Source organism: Leuciscus leuciscus, assembly GCF_965113295.1.
Source record: "Leuciscus leuciscus genome assembly, chromosome: 1".
Taxonomy (NCBI): Eukaryota; Metazoa; Chordata; class Actinopteri; order Cypriniformes; family Leuciscidae; genus Leuciscus; species Leuciscus leuciscus.
Genome location: NC_138725.1, coordinates 27,501,181 through 27,513,756, shown reverse-complemented (window position 1 = coordinate 27,513,756; position 12,576 = coordinate 27,501,181). Strand labels below are relative to the sequence as shown.

General features: G+C 39.0%; 2 protein-coding genes across 2 annotated transcripts; one reads left to right on the top strand and one right to left on the bottom strand.

The window, feature by feature from the left end:
* Window positions 1–3,234: 3,234 nt before the first annotated feature.
* Window positions 3,235–4,740, bottom strand: LOC309501932 (endonuclease domain-containing 1 protein-like). Its single transcript, XM_082174225.1, has 2 exons — window positions 4,400–4,740; window positions 3,235–4,235 (listed from the first exon to the last, which is right to left on the bottom strand). Exons 1-2 carry the CDS (start codon window positions 4,706–4,708, stop codon window positions 3,588–3,590), a joined length of 957 nt encoding a protein of 318 aa, XP_082030351.1. The 5' UTR covers window positions 4,709–4,740; the 3' UTR covers window positions 3,235–3,587.
* Window positions 4,741–7,440: 2,700 nt separating this feature from the next.
* Window positions 7,441–12,087, top strand: LOC309473921 (uncharacterized protein; the record flags this gene model as incomplete). The annotated part of the gene is made up of 3 exons (XM_082136198.1): window positions 7,441–8,223; window positions 9,597–12,014; window positions 12,077–12,087. The coding sequence occupies exons 2-3, from the start codon at window positions 10,298–10,300 to the stop codon at window positions 12,085–12,087; spliced, it is 1,728 nt and encodes a 575-aa protein (XP_081992324.1). The 5' UTR covers window positions 7,441–8,223; window positions 9,597–10,297.
* Window positions 12,088–12,576: the final 489 nt, after the last annotated feature.

Genomic DNA, 12,576 nt, shown 5'->3' with positions numbered 1-12,576 from the left:
ACTTGCAAAACCTACAATAAAATCTGAGATTTCACATCACAACAGCAATCGGGTGAAAGAGACAAATTTAGCCGTCTAGTCCATAGACTCCCTCCATAGACAGTATGTCACGTTATAAAAAGGCCCTAAAAGCGGCCAGGGCTGAGCACCTCCGCAAACTAATAGAAAACAACCAAAACAATCCAAGGTTTTTATTTAACACCGTGGCTAGACTAACAAATAAACAGTTGTCTCCTGAACAAAATATTCGGTTACAGTTTAGTAGTAATGATTTCATGAAGTTCTTCACTGAGAAAATAGAAAACATCAGAACCACAATTGTAAATGTTCAATCTTCAATCGCACCTTATAATTCAGCCTCAATTATCACCCCGCAAGAACAATTACAGTGCTTTACAACTATAGAACAAAAAGAGTTAAATAAACTTATCACTTCATCTAAAACAACAACATGCTTATTAGATCCTATACCAACTAAACTACTGAAAGAAGTGTTACCTATAGTGGAAGAGCCTCTCTGTTGGCACTGCCATCTCAATTAGAGCTAGGTAACTGGTAACCTAAACTTTTACAGTTATGGATAAAATAGGCCTACATTTTTTTGCATAATTTTTGCTTAAAAATAAAGCATTCATAAATTTTTTTATGATAAACATAGTCTATGTCTTAAGTGAACTCATTTATAGTTAGAAACTCTAATTATTATTATTATTATTATTATTATTATTCAGAGGTGGGAGTAAGTCACACATGAACAAGTCACAAGTCTCAAGTCTTAACCTTCAAGTCTCAAGCAAGTCCAAGTCAATTTTGTGAAAAGCAAGTCAAGTCAAGTCAAGTCACTGCTTTATGTCAAGCAAGTCAAGTCAAGTCGTAGCTTGGGTCACAAGTCACTGGCAAGTCATACAAACGTTTGATGATTTCACTGAATTTATATATTAAAATAAGTTAAAACTACATAAGTTGTGGACTATGGTTTTATTTGAAACATTTTTTTTAAATATGCATTTCCACATGCTGAGTGGTTAAAAATCTAAAAAGGAAAAAAGAAATAAAATTTCAAACTACATAGCCTAAAATGTAAATGTAATTGAAATTAGGCCAACATTAAAGCATGAAAAATAAATATGCCTCAAACATTGCAGTAGACCATTAAAAGATATTAAATAATTCACAATTCAAGTATAATTGTTCCTATGCCACCAAATGGCATTCTTCAAACTGGCTTCCCCTTTATGGAACATGAACACATCCTTAACAACAAGTTAGATCTTTCCTTTTTAACAAAAGAATAACAAGAAAAAAACAAACAGTAATAATTTAATTGACACAAAACTTACACCTGTCAATCAGGTGGATTGACTATTGTACATTATTAATCTGTGTGAGTGAGTGATTTATTAATATTTGTGAATGATGTGTGTGCATGTGTACACAGCAAAAACTCCAGTGTTAAATTAACACTCCTGGGAGTGTATACGAGTATATCTCTTGATTCACTGATCTCATCCAGTGTTTAATCCCTTGTCAGAAGTGTTACATTATTAACAGACTTAAAATCCCACCACTGTGAAACTACAGGAATAGTTCCAACAGCAATCAGTTATAATGAAGGATTTTTTTAAAATACATCAAAAAAAAAAAAACAGAGCTAACATAGTCATTTAGACACACAGATATAAAAAACCAGCACATAAATCTCAACAATGTTGGCAATAACAAAAAGACCATTCACAACAGACAAAAACACCTGATGAACCTCATCTTGGCCTTTTCTTGCAGCAGCAAATGAGAGCAGCAACAATGTCATAAAGTCAAGGGTCAAGCTCCCAACTTAAACAATGTTGCAAAATGCACAGCAGCTGGTGCAATTATCGCATGCCAGTGTGCATTGGCTTGTTTAGTTACACTCGAAGTAGATTAGCTCTCGAGCGAGATCCCCATTTCGTCAGAATCACCTCTGATGTACGTCTCTCCATTCCCTCCTCGGGGAACGAGGGTTACCATACGCAACCGAGACATTCTTGTGTTTCTCTTTTTTCAGTTCTTTTTACTCTTCCTTTCTGTGATATTAACCAGAATGCATTGTTTTCCACGGTATATTACTGTTTTGATGGAAAATGGTATATTACTGTCAGAATTTGGCCATTTTTTTTACAGCAAGATTTACAGTGAAGGCTATCAGTGGTCGCTTTCGAAACTCTCCCTGCGTCCCACTGTGCATAGTATCCATCCATCCTAGACAAAGACATCAGTGCCACTACATGTCCACAAAGAATAAACACACAGAAAAAGGAGAGCCCTCATGGGAATGGGTCAGCATACAATTCAGATACTGTGGCCTGAAACATGAGGAGAAGAGAGAGAAATGTCCAGCATTCAGGTTTAAGAACAGCCACTCTGCAGTGGTATATGCAAAACAATGCGGACCAGCAGAAAAAAGGCAGTTTCAGCAATGGATCAGGCGGATGTGGATTCAGAAAGTGAAGATGAGAGTACAACTCTGAGCGCAGTCGGGGGAAGTGTAAACATTGTGAAGGGAGACCCTGTTCATATTTGGAGTGATTTGTTTTTCATTCCTATTGTTGACTTTTGACCCACTGAAAGAGGCTTGCTTGCGCTTTATATTTAATATGACTTTATAAAATACAGTGTGTGTTAATAATGGTTAGGCTACTTTGACGTTCATGTTAATGGATGATGTGGCTATTCTGTTGGATTCACAAAAGCTGCAATTTGTAGTTGCATTAGTGTTGTAATAGTGTCCTCTGGTGGAGAACAGAAGGAATAGTAAGAATGTGACAAAAGCATCATAATCTTGTCCTTATTAATTCAACGGCGCGGGAAGTAGGAAGTTGCTTTGGATTGTAAAAAGCAATGCATGTTTTTGTTCATATACATTATTCAATTTTACCGTTTGGTAATTTATTTGTAACAAACATTTTCAGTGGGGAATAAAAAAAATGCGGTGAACCCCCACCTCAACCTAAACCAGGATGTTGCTTTAACATCACATCTTGATTTAATTTTCCCACATTTATCTGCTACACATTAAAGTTGTATTGAAATCTGCAACCTAATGTCAGCTATAAAGAATGACATAGGTAGGGTGTTTTTTATTTATTTATTATTCAAGATAACTGAAAAGTAAAAAAAAAAAAAGAGTGAAATGAGCACCAATGATTAATATTACAGTAGTTTTTCATTTGTGAGATACATAAAGCTTGAACAAAGCATCATCCAGTCCGTATTTCAGAGAAACATGAAAATCATCTCTAAGATAGGCTATTTTATGTTGTCGTTGTTGTTATTTAGCTTGGCAGAGAAAATAACAAAATATCTGTTCAGACTTCTGTCTAGCTTTTGTTTTAGTTAAAGAAAGAAAGATATTGTTGTGACAGCCAAAATCAATGACCTCAATGTGCTTTTCATGTTCAATACATAAACAACACTACAGACTGATTTTGATTATAAGCATTTATTCTGAAAGCATTTATTTGTTTTGCATTACATAGTGATCAAAGAAACAACAGGGTCAGAAATCTGTTACCGTTATTCTTTCATGCCACCTTCACATTTAGACAAGCTTAGCTGAGTTTTTTTTCTCGAGATAATTTACCAAGTATACCTGGTATACCATGACCATAAACAGGTACAAAATCATGCAGGAAATGATCTGAGAACCACCGGCTTGGCTGATCATCTTTCACGTAACTGTTACAGATGTCGAAGAGTGAGGATTGTTTAAATTTAATCAACAGAAATTCCTCTAATTGCTTCAGTGTTTTTTCAGGGATTGGTTCATTCAGATCTTTGTTTACAGCCCAGTGAGCCTGGGATTCCCATGCTTTAGTTTTAGTATTAAAGCAGCAGAATGCGGTCCACATGTGTGAGGGAATGTTAACTCTATTATTCAAGCGTGTGTTCTTGCTAGGCACAGCTCCTGTCAGCACATAGGCCAAGATATTAGCAGCGTTGTTTTCATCACGGCAGTTAGTCTCCATGAAACCTCTAACCTTTTGCTCCATATCTCTCCATTTACCCTTATTCAATTTAATATTCTGTGGGACAGTATTGGTCAGTGTGTATGTAGATGCGGCAGTGCATTTATCAGGTGCGTGGCCGTTGGGAAATAAGTGACCACGATTCCATTCCTGTTCTTTCTGTTTCCAGTAGTCTTCATTTACAGCCTGATTTTCACCTGGTTCACACATCGAGCCATCTGAAGGGTAAAGCTACGGAAGAGGTAATGAACAAAGAGAAAGACATGTATAGTCATTAAAACTCTCAGAGAACTAAACAAAATAATTCATTACTAACTATTATGAGTAGAAAAGTAAATCAGATCAATAATGAGGTATCAATTATAACTGTAATAATCCACCAGGAGAAACATTACCTGTGGCTCGATCATCCATGAATCATGTGGTGGGTTGTCATTAACCGCGGTAAATTTGTAAGCTGAGAAAAGAGGGATCTTCATGTTTATGTCATACAGAGTTGCAAATCTGTATTCACCCTCATACTTCTGACAGATTAGTTTGTAGCGGTTACTATCCAGCGAGGTTGAATCTTTCAGAATGTCTTTAATAAAAGGAGGCTCTTCTTTTAAAAAGAAACTGCTGCATGTGCTGAATGAATCAACAACTTCAGTCACGATGAAAGGAAAACCCAACACCAGCAACACGGCGGTGATGAACAGATGCATCTTTGGTGGCTCAGTTCCACAGAAACGTCTCAAACTCGAGCCTCAATGCACTTAATGTTTCCTCGTATGCGTTTATATAGTGTTGCAATAGAGACCACGCCTACACACAGGGCCATATAGAGGATTCGGGGCCCCCACCACCCTCCACCAATATCACATACTGCACTCTCAGAAAATAAAGTACATAATTGTACCTTTAGGGGTACAATGGCTTGTCACTGGGGCTGTACCCTCAAGGGTACAATATTGTACCCTTGGCATAGGGTACATATATGTCCCCTTGTGATTTGTACCTTAAGAGACCAGTCTTGTACCTGTGGTGACAATTTTGTACCTTTATTTAACAGTACAAAAATGGACCCTTCAAAAATGGTACAAAATTGGCTTTGACAGGGTACAATCGTTGACTATAATGAGATTTATATATATATATATATATATATATATATATATATATATATATTACACACACGCAAATTTAAAATAAAAATGTATTAAATCTTTTTTATTTTCACATTTTCCAACATTTCATTTTAAACTCAATGTCTAACTGTGACATATAAATTATCATCTGAGTAAGCGTCATTTGCCTGAAAGTCCATTTCATGTCCTTTCATCTCAACGCCGGTTACTTCTATGCCTGCTTCTGATATTTTCTGAAGGACCTCCTCGGTTGAAAGCCCTGTAAGAACCATGAGTAACCGCGCTATGACTTCTTCTCCACCGATGGCCAAAAGAAAGAAAGAAAGACCGCAAACTGGACGTTCTTTTAAATGGAGATTCAAGCAGCCAATCAGGGCTGGCTCTACATACAGTCTCAGAAAATAAAGTACATAATTGTACCTTTAAGGGTACAATGGCTTGTCACTGGGGCTGTACCCTCAAGGGTACAATATTGTACCTTAACCTTTAAAAGAAACGGTACATATATGTAACTTTTAATGCTTTTTGATCCTCAAAAAGTTACATATATGTACCTTGAGGTCCAACACTGATGTGTTAATTGAACTCTCCTGGGAGTTTATATGACTCCAGACTAGGGCTGGGCGATTTAAATCGCGATATTGTTATGCGCATCTCGTCAGTAAAGCCGGTTCCTTGATTAGTAGTAAATCACCATCACCTGCTTTCAGATGGAGCGGCATTTAGGGCTGATGAGATAATTAAGTGATTCATTTAGTGTTGATTGAGCATTATTGAAGACACATTTCACCCCACTGACAGCCCTGCTTACACACACACACACACACACTCATTTTTACGAACCAACTCCCAACAAGTGTATAAGAGGCAGGCAGTGGCGCCTTTGGCAAAAAATAATAATAAATAAATGGGCACACGCACACCCAAATGATCAATGCACAACATTTGTTATTAAAGAACTATAGAACATGAATTCACAATAACCAATAAATATACAATGTTTAATGTTAAAAAACAGATTGCTATTATTACACCAAATCCCTGAATTAAAATTGAATCAGTGACTTTATATTTGTGCCTCTCAATGAAAATGTCTTATTCCAAAGCTATTTTTTGAGGCTTTTTTATTTCGAGAGATTTTTATTGAAATGACTTGTGCTGTTTACAGTGTGTGTATGTGTGTGTAAAGGTGTGTTATCAATAAGTAATATATGTAATTAAGGATGTGGGCGAGGAGCAAGAGTGCACTTTGTTTTGTGATCACACTAAATTGGTGAACTGGTTCCACTGGAAACTGATATCAAACTGTGTCAATTTTAAATAAAGCAGTCGGCATCAGTCTAGGTTATTATAAACAAAGTAATGATATTAAAAGCTATTAAAACTACATTGCATAATTCTAATTGTAGTGTCTGATTTTTATTTCTGTTAATATTAGTCCACTTTGATGGACTTTTGGCTGGAGAAAGCAATATTTACTTGGCTTAAAAATTGAGCATCAACAAGTAAAAGTAAAAACAAATTAAAATACTCAAAAAGTAGAAATATTTTAAAAATAAGCTTCTTAAAGCTGGGGTAGGTAGGAATGGTCTAAACAACTTATTTTTCAAATTTGTTTAAACTTTATGTATATATCAATACATAATTAAAATGTAAGTATTTTGAAAAAGAAAGTATAAAAATCGAGTGTATGTAGACCTCTAACGACTGTTTTAAAGACAGCTCATTATTTCCATTCAGTCCACCCTCTCCCTTCTGGGCTCCTTCCAAAGCCACGCCCCCAAAACGCATGAATGCGCGACTCCGACAGCTGAGCTGGAAGACGCATTATTTACCTGAGACAAGCGGAGAGGAAGGAGCGCAGTGCATGTAGCATCATGTCAGAATCACATGTAATAAAAAAATCTAACTTTATCATTATGAATATAAACAAATAAGATGTATTTTAGTACTCACTATCAAGCTAGCATATCGATATTGGTAAAGTTTAAAATATATATTTTTTGATTCGCTAACGAGCTAGTTATAACTATAAGGCAAAGCTAAAAACAGGTTGTATTGATACACGTTTTTCCATTTCCATTAGTTGCACTGTGATGAAGATGAATTTCGTGTAAGATTCATAACATATAACGTTAGGCCTACTAGCTGTTAAACATGTATTTTGCAGAGGTGGGAGTAATGCCGAGTTCAGACTGCACGATTTTAGCCCCGATTTTGGCTCGCCGACAGGTTTTGAGAAATCGCCGACAAATGCCCGAAATCACAGGCAAATCGGTGCTCGTTCACGCGAGTGACAATCACGTGTAACAGGTCAAATATGTGCTTCCACTTGCTACAGTTATTTTCATGTATGGCCCCTTTAATTGCACTCTCCGCCCAGATCTGGTAGAATGATGAACTGGTTCCGGTAGAGTCATTTAGATTCGCGCCAGTCGAGAATGAGAATGGCCGCGGTGAGTGAGTGCTCCATGTGTTAAATATATTTTAGTAATTATATAACCATTTTATGGGCTAATACTGAGTTATACTTGTGTTTAGAAGTATGTTGTATGATTTGGGTTTGTGTCACTGTTATATGTATTGTAATATCAAGTTAATGTTCACTTCCAATAGAATATGCACGAGGGTGATTCCTGAAACTGATCACCGCTGTTCTATATTCATTGTCAACAGGTACAGACCAGTTTCAAATGTGTTATCAATTACTGTTTATTATGTAGTTTATGTAAAAAGAGTCATTTAGATTCGCGCCAGTCGAGAATGAGAATGGCCGCGAATATGCACGAGGGTGATTCCTGAAACTGATCACCGCTGTTCTATATTCATTGTCAACAGAATAAACTTCTTAAAGTGCGATTTGGTGTCCATCTGATTTCAACACAACACAACGCAGAGACTACACTGTTACAATGGTGCCGTGACCGTGACTCTGGAAGCAGCGTGGTGAATCGTCTGATCGGAGATTTCCGGAGGAGTTCGTGCCGTGGGTGACGAGAGTTTTCGCGCCGGAGCTGTTTGCTGCAATACCGTTTTTGTCCACAAGGTGGAGTGAAGGAACACGTTTCACTGCAGAGAGGAACAAAGTTCTGGTATTGTGGTATCCATTTGAAGGCAACATTTGCTTATTTGACAATAATAGCCGTTGAAGATTGACCCTTTGAAGGATTTTTTTTTTTTTTTTTTTTTTTTTTTTTTACGTACGAATTTTTTTTTTTTTTTTGACTGTGGTTTATTGAAAAGTATTATTGGGGAGACTGAAAATCAGCAAATTCATTTTGACTGAACTTTGAGCTCTGAAAATTAGCAAACTCATTTTGACTGAACTTTGAACTCTGAAAATCAGCAAATTCATTTTGACTGAACTTTGAACTCTGAAAATTAGCACATTCATTTTGACTGAACTTTGAACTCTGAAAATTAGCACATTCATTTTGACTGAACTTCGGACTCTGAATTTTTTTATTTTATTTTTTTCTCCTTTTATGAAAGTGCTTTTCTGAAGTTTTGAAACAACACAATTACATATGTTAAAAAAAGGGTAGAATTATTATTATTTTTTTCTTACTTTTGTTTGAGTAATATATAGTTTTTTGTTGTTGTTGTTCATCAAGTGCTACTGTCAATATAGGATATGGATTCAGACAACAGTTTTGGAAGAGGTAGAGGTCTATTCATGTTTTCTCCTATGCCGTCAGTTGGGAGAGGCAGACTTGATTATACTCCTGTCACATCTACTCCAATGTCTGCCTTAGAGGCTGTGCAAGATGTAGATGTCAATTCAAGTCCTCCACCCCCCCAGTTCAGTGAAGGTGGACTGAAACAACCCAGCTTGAGAGGGGATGAGTCGATGGAATTAATAGTGGGGATGGTAGAGCGAATGGGACGCTCTATTGGGGAGAGCATTGCTTCCTGTTTAGAGTCTAAAGTGTGCAGTTCAAGTAGTGCAGACTCATCCGTTTTGAGCAGAGTTCTAAAATCTGAAATTAAGGAACCTGTTTGTTTTAGGGGTGATCGGGCTGAGCCGTACACTATACATGAGTGGGAAGCCATAGTGCTCTCATATTTGCGCAAAATAGGGACGCCAATCGAAGAACAAGCTGATGAAGTCCTAAGTAGGCTTTTGGGGCGGGCTCGTGAAGTTGTGAGGGTGGGCTTGCGTAGTAACCCTTCCATTGATTTGTGCAAAGGCCCGAGTCCTATTTTTGATTTGTTGAAACAACATTTCAGTGACACAGCTTTTTCTAGCATGCCATTAGCTGATTTTTATGGCACACTTCCACACGCTGGTGAGGATCCCTTTGACTATTGGCTGAGGCTGAATAGGGCCATGGATATGGCTGAGGACTGTCTAAAGAGACAGGACAAGAAGATTGACAATCTATCCAATGAGCTCACTGTAATGTTTATCAGACATTGTCCTGACCCTGAGCTTTCCCTTATATTCAAATGCAGACCTTTGGAGCAATGGACGGCGGCTGATGTTCATGCACGTTTGGAGGAGTATGGAAGAGAGAGACGATGTGGCTCTGTTTCTAGAGCGCCCCCAGCCATTTCTCTTTTGAAACAGGAAGTTGCTGTCCAGCCTCCTGAAACAAAGGTTAGCAAAGCTGTTAAACCTGAGTCTGTTTTATGTCAAACTCAGCCTACAGAACCTGTTGAACCAATGGAGCGAATTTTAGCAATGTTGGAACGTGTCTTGGAGCATGGGCAATCAAGTCGTCAGGCTGGCACAGAGCGGCATGCTTTTAAGTCACAGAGAAACAGAATGAGGCCTACTCTACCATGTGAGGTGTGCGGAGATGTTGGCCACACCACCCATTTTCACTGCAGAGCAAATCATCTGTGTTTTCTTTGTTACAAATCAGGTCATGCACGTGCAGAGTGTCCTAAAGCCAAAGCCTTCACTGCTAGTGTGATGCCTGAGAAAGATGCTGTTCCACATACGGGAAACGACTAGGCCTGCATGTGGAGGGGGTGAGTGCAAGGCCTAATGATGACCCCCGATCATTGTTGGATTACGATCAGGAATCTGTATATAAAAGTGTTTGCGAAGAGTATAGTTCTCAATGTACAGTTGTCTTTCAAAATACTCAGAAACTTCAGCCATATGATGATCTCTTCTACACCTCAGTGATTATTGGTGGAAAGGTAGAGGCAAAAGCAATGCTTGACACTGGATCAATGGCTTGCACCATGAGCTCCAAGATCTTACCTCAGTTGCTGAGTACTGGTGTGTTGTCGAACCTTTCACTAGCCCCGACAGATGTTGTTTTGGTTGGATGTGGAGGCACCAGAACTAACCCATCAGGAGTGTGCGAGCTGGATATGAATGTGTACGGCTGTCATGTCACTGTTCCAACTTTGGTAGTCAAAGGCCAGGGTGATGATCTTATCCTAGGCAGTAATCTCTTGAAACATTTGATTCTTCAGCTGAGAGGTTCTTCAGAGTTATTAATAAGTGCGTCTGAACATGAGTGTGATATCAATGAGCAAAGCAAGTTACTTGATCTACTAGCCAATGTGGAGAAGTGGAGAAATGGTCCTGTCCCTGACCTAGTGGGAACAGTAAAGATCAAAAAGGCAGTGTCACTTGAACCCATGACTGAAAACTTAGTTTGGGCCAAACTACAAAGCACCCATGACATCTCAGCTGGCAGCGCTGTCATTTTGGAGCCCAGTAGAGTTAAATCAAGGCCAAGGACAGTGCTGGTCGGGAAAACCGTAGCGTTGATGCGTGAAGATGGATGGGTTCCGCTTAAAGTGATAAACCCTTCAGAGAAAGCAGTGACTTTGAAAAGGAATTCTACGCTTGCTGATGCTTTTCCTTGCATGGCCTTGCAGGATTTTGACTGCTCTGAGTTTTCTGATGGTTCCTCACTTGATTTAGAGCAAAAAGTTCAGAGAACAGCTGATGTTTTGACTGACAGTCAGGATGAGATGAGTGTAACAGATGCTCTGTGTTTACCAGTCAAATCTGGACCTAACAACTCCTGTTCTGCTGATGACACTGCAGTCTTACACAACTTGGGCTTAGCTGACTTGGATGTGGAGTCTTGTGATGTGTCTGCAGACTGCAAAGCAAAACTGGTGAAGCTTATCTCTCAGTATCATTCTATCTTTTCCAGACACAAGTTGGACTGTGGAAAAGCAACAGGCTTTGTTCATCGTATCCGCCTGAGTGACGACAAGCCCTTTCGGTTGCCGTATCGACGCCTTGCTCCGAATCAATATGACAAACTTCGGCAAGCTTTGAATGAGATGGAAGAACGTGAGATCATACAAAAATCTAGTAGCGAGTTTGCATCACCTCTTGTCCTAGTCTGGAAAAAGTCAGGAGATTTGAGAATATGCACAGATTTTCGTTGGATTAATGCTCGCACAATCAAAGACGCGCATCCCCTTCCCCATCAAGCAGACGCTCTTGCCGCGTTGGGTGGAAATGCCTATTTTTCAACCATGGACCTCACATCTGGCTACTATAATGTAGAAGTTCATGAAGATGACCGGAAATACACAGCATTTACATCACCTTTTGGGTTATACGAATATAATCGTTTACCGCAGGGACTGTGTAATAGTCCGGCCACTTTCATGCGGATGATGTTGACTATATTCGGGGATCAGAATTTCAACAGTCTATTATGTTATCTGGATGACGTCCTGGTATTTGCACCCACCGAAGAGCTGGCGCTGGAGCGCTTGGAAATGGTGTTTAAGCGTCTCAAGACTCACAATCTCAAGCTTGCTCCGAAGAAATGTCACCTCTTGAGGAGTTCGGTAACATTTTTGGGTCACATCATCAGTGCGGATGGTATTGCTACTGATCCAGAAAAAGTCACAGCCATTGCTTCTGTCACTAAGGATGATCTCATGGTTGAGGGTACCAATGTCCCCTGCCAGCAGAAAATAAGGTCTTTTCTAGGTATGGTAGTGTTTTACCAGCAATTTATTGAAGACTGTTCAGCCATTGCCAAACCATTGTTCAGTCTTACCGCTGGAAGAAAGGCTCCTCGTGGAAGATGGAAGCGTCAAATGTGTCAGAGAGAGTTGTCTGCTTCGGATTGGACTGAGGAATGCAGTCGAGCGTTTCACAAATTAAGGCGGGCTTTGCTAGATCAAGTCTTGTTGGCTCATCCAAATTTCAATGAGCCCTTCCTACTCTCAGTGGATGCTTCTAGTAATGGGCTTGGAGCTGTATTGTCACAGGTTCCTAGCAATGGGACGACAGCCAGGCCAATTGCTTTTGCGAGCAAGTCGCTTACCTATGCTCAGTCGAGATATCCTGCACATAGGTTAGAATTTTATGCCATGAAATGGGCAATTTGTGACAAATTCCATCATTGGCTCAGGGGTCAGAAATTTACTGTTTGGACAGATAACAACCCATTAACTTATATTCTGTCCAAAGCAAAATTGGATGCTTGTGAACACAGATGGGTTGC

Excerpts from the sequence above, each read along its gene's own strand:
- LOC309501932 (XM_082174225.1), bottom strand. The coding sequence starts at position 4,708 with ATGCATCTGTTCATCACCGCCGTGTTGCTGGTGTTGGGTTTTCCTTTC. Across the intron at positions 4,236-4,399 it reads CATGGATGATCGAGCCACAG|CTTTACCCTTCAGATGGCTC; the intron begins GTAATGTTTCTC and ends CCTCTTCCGTAG.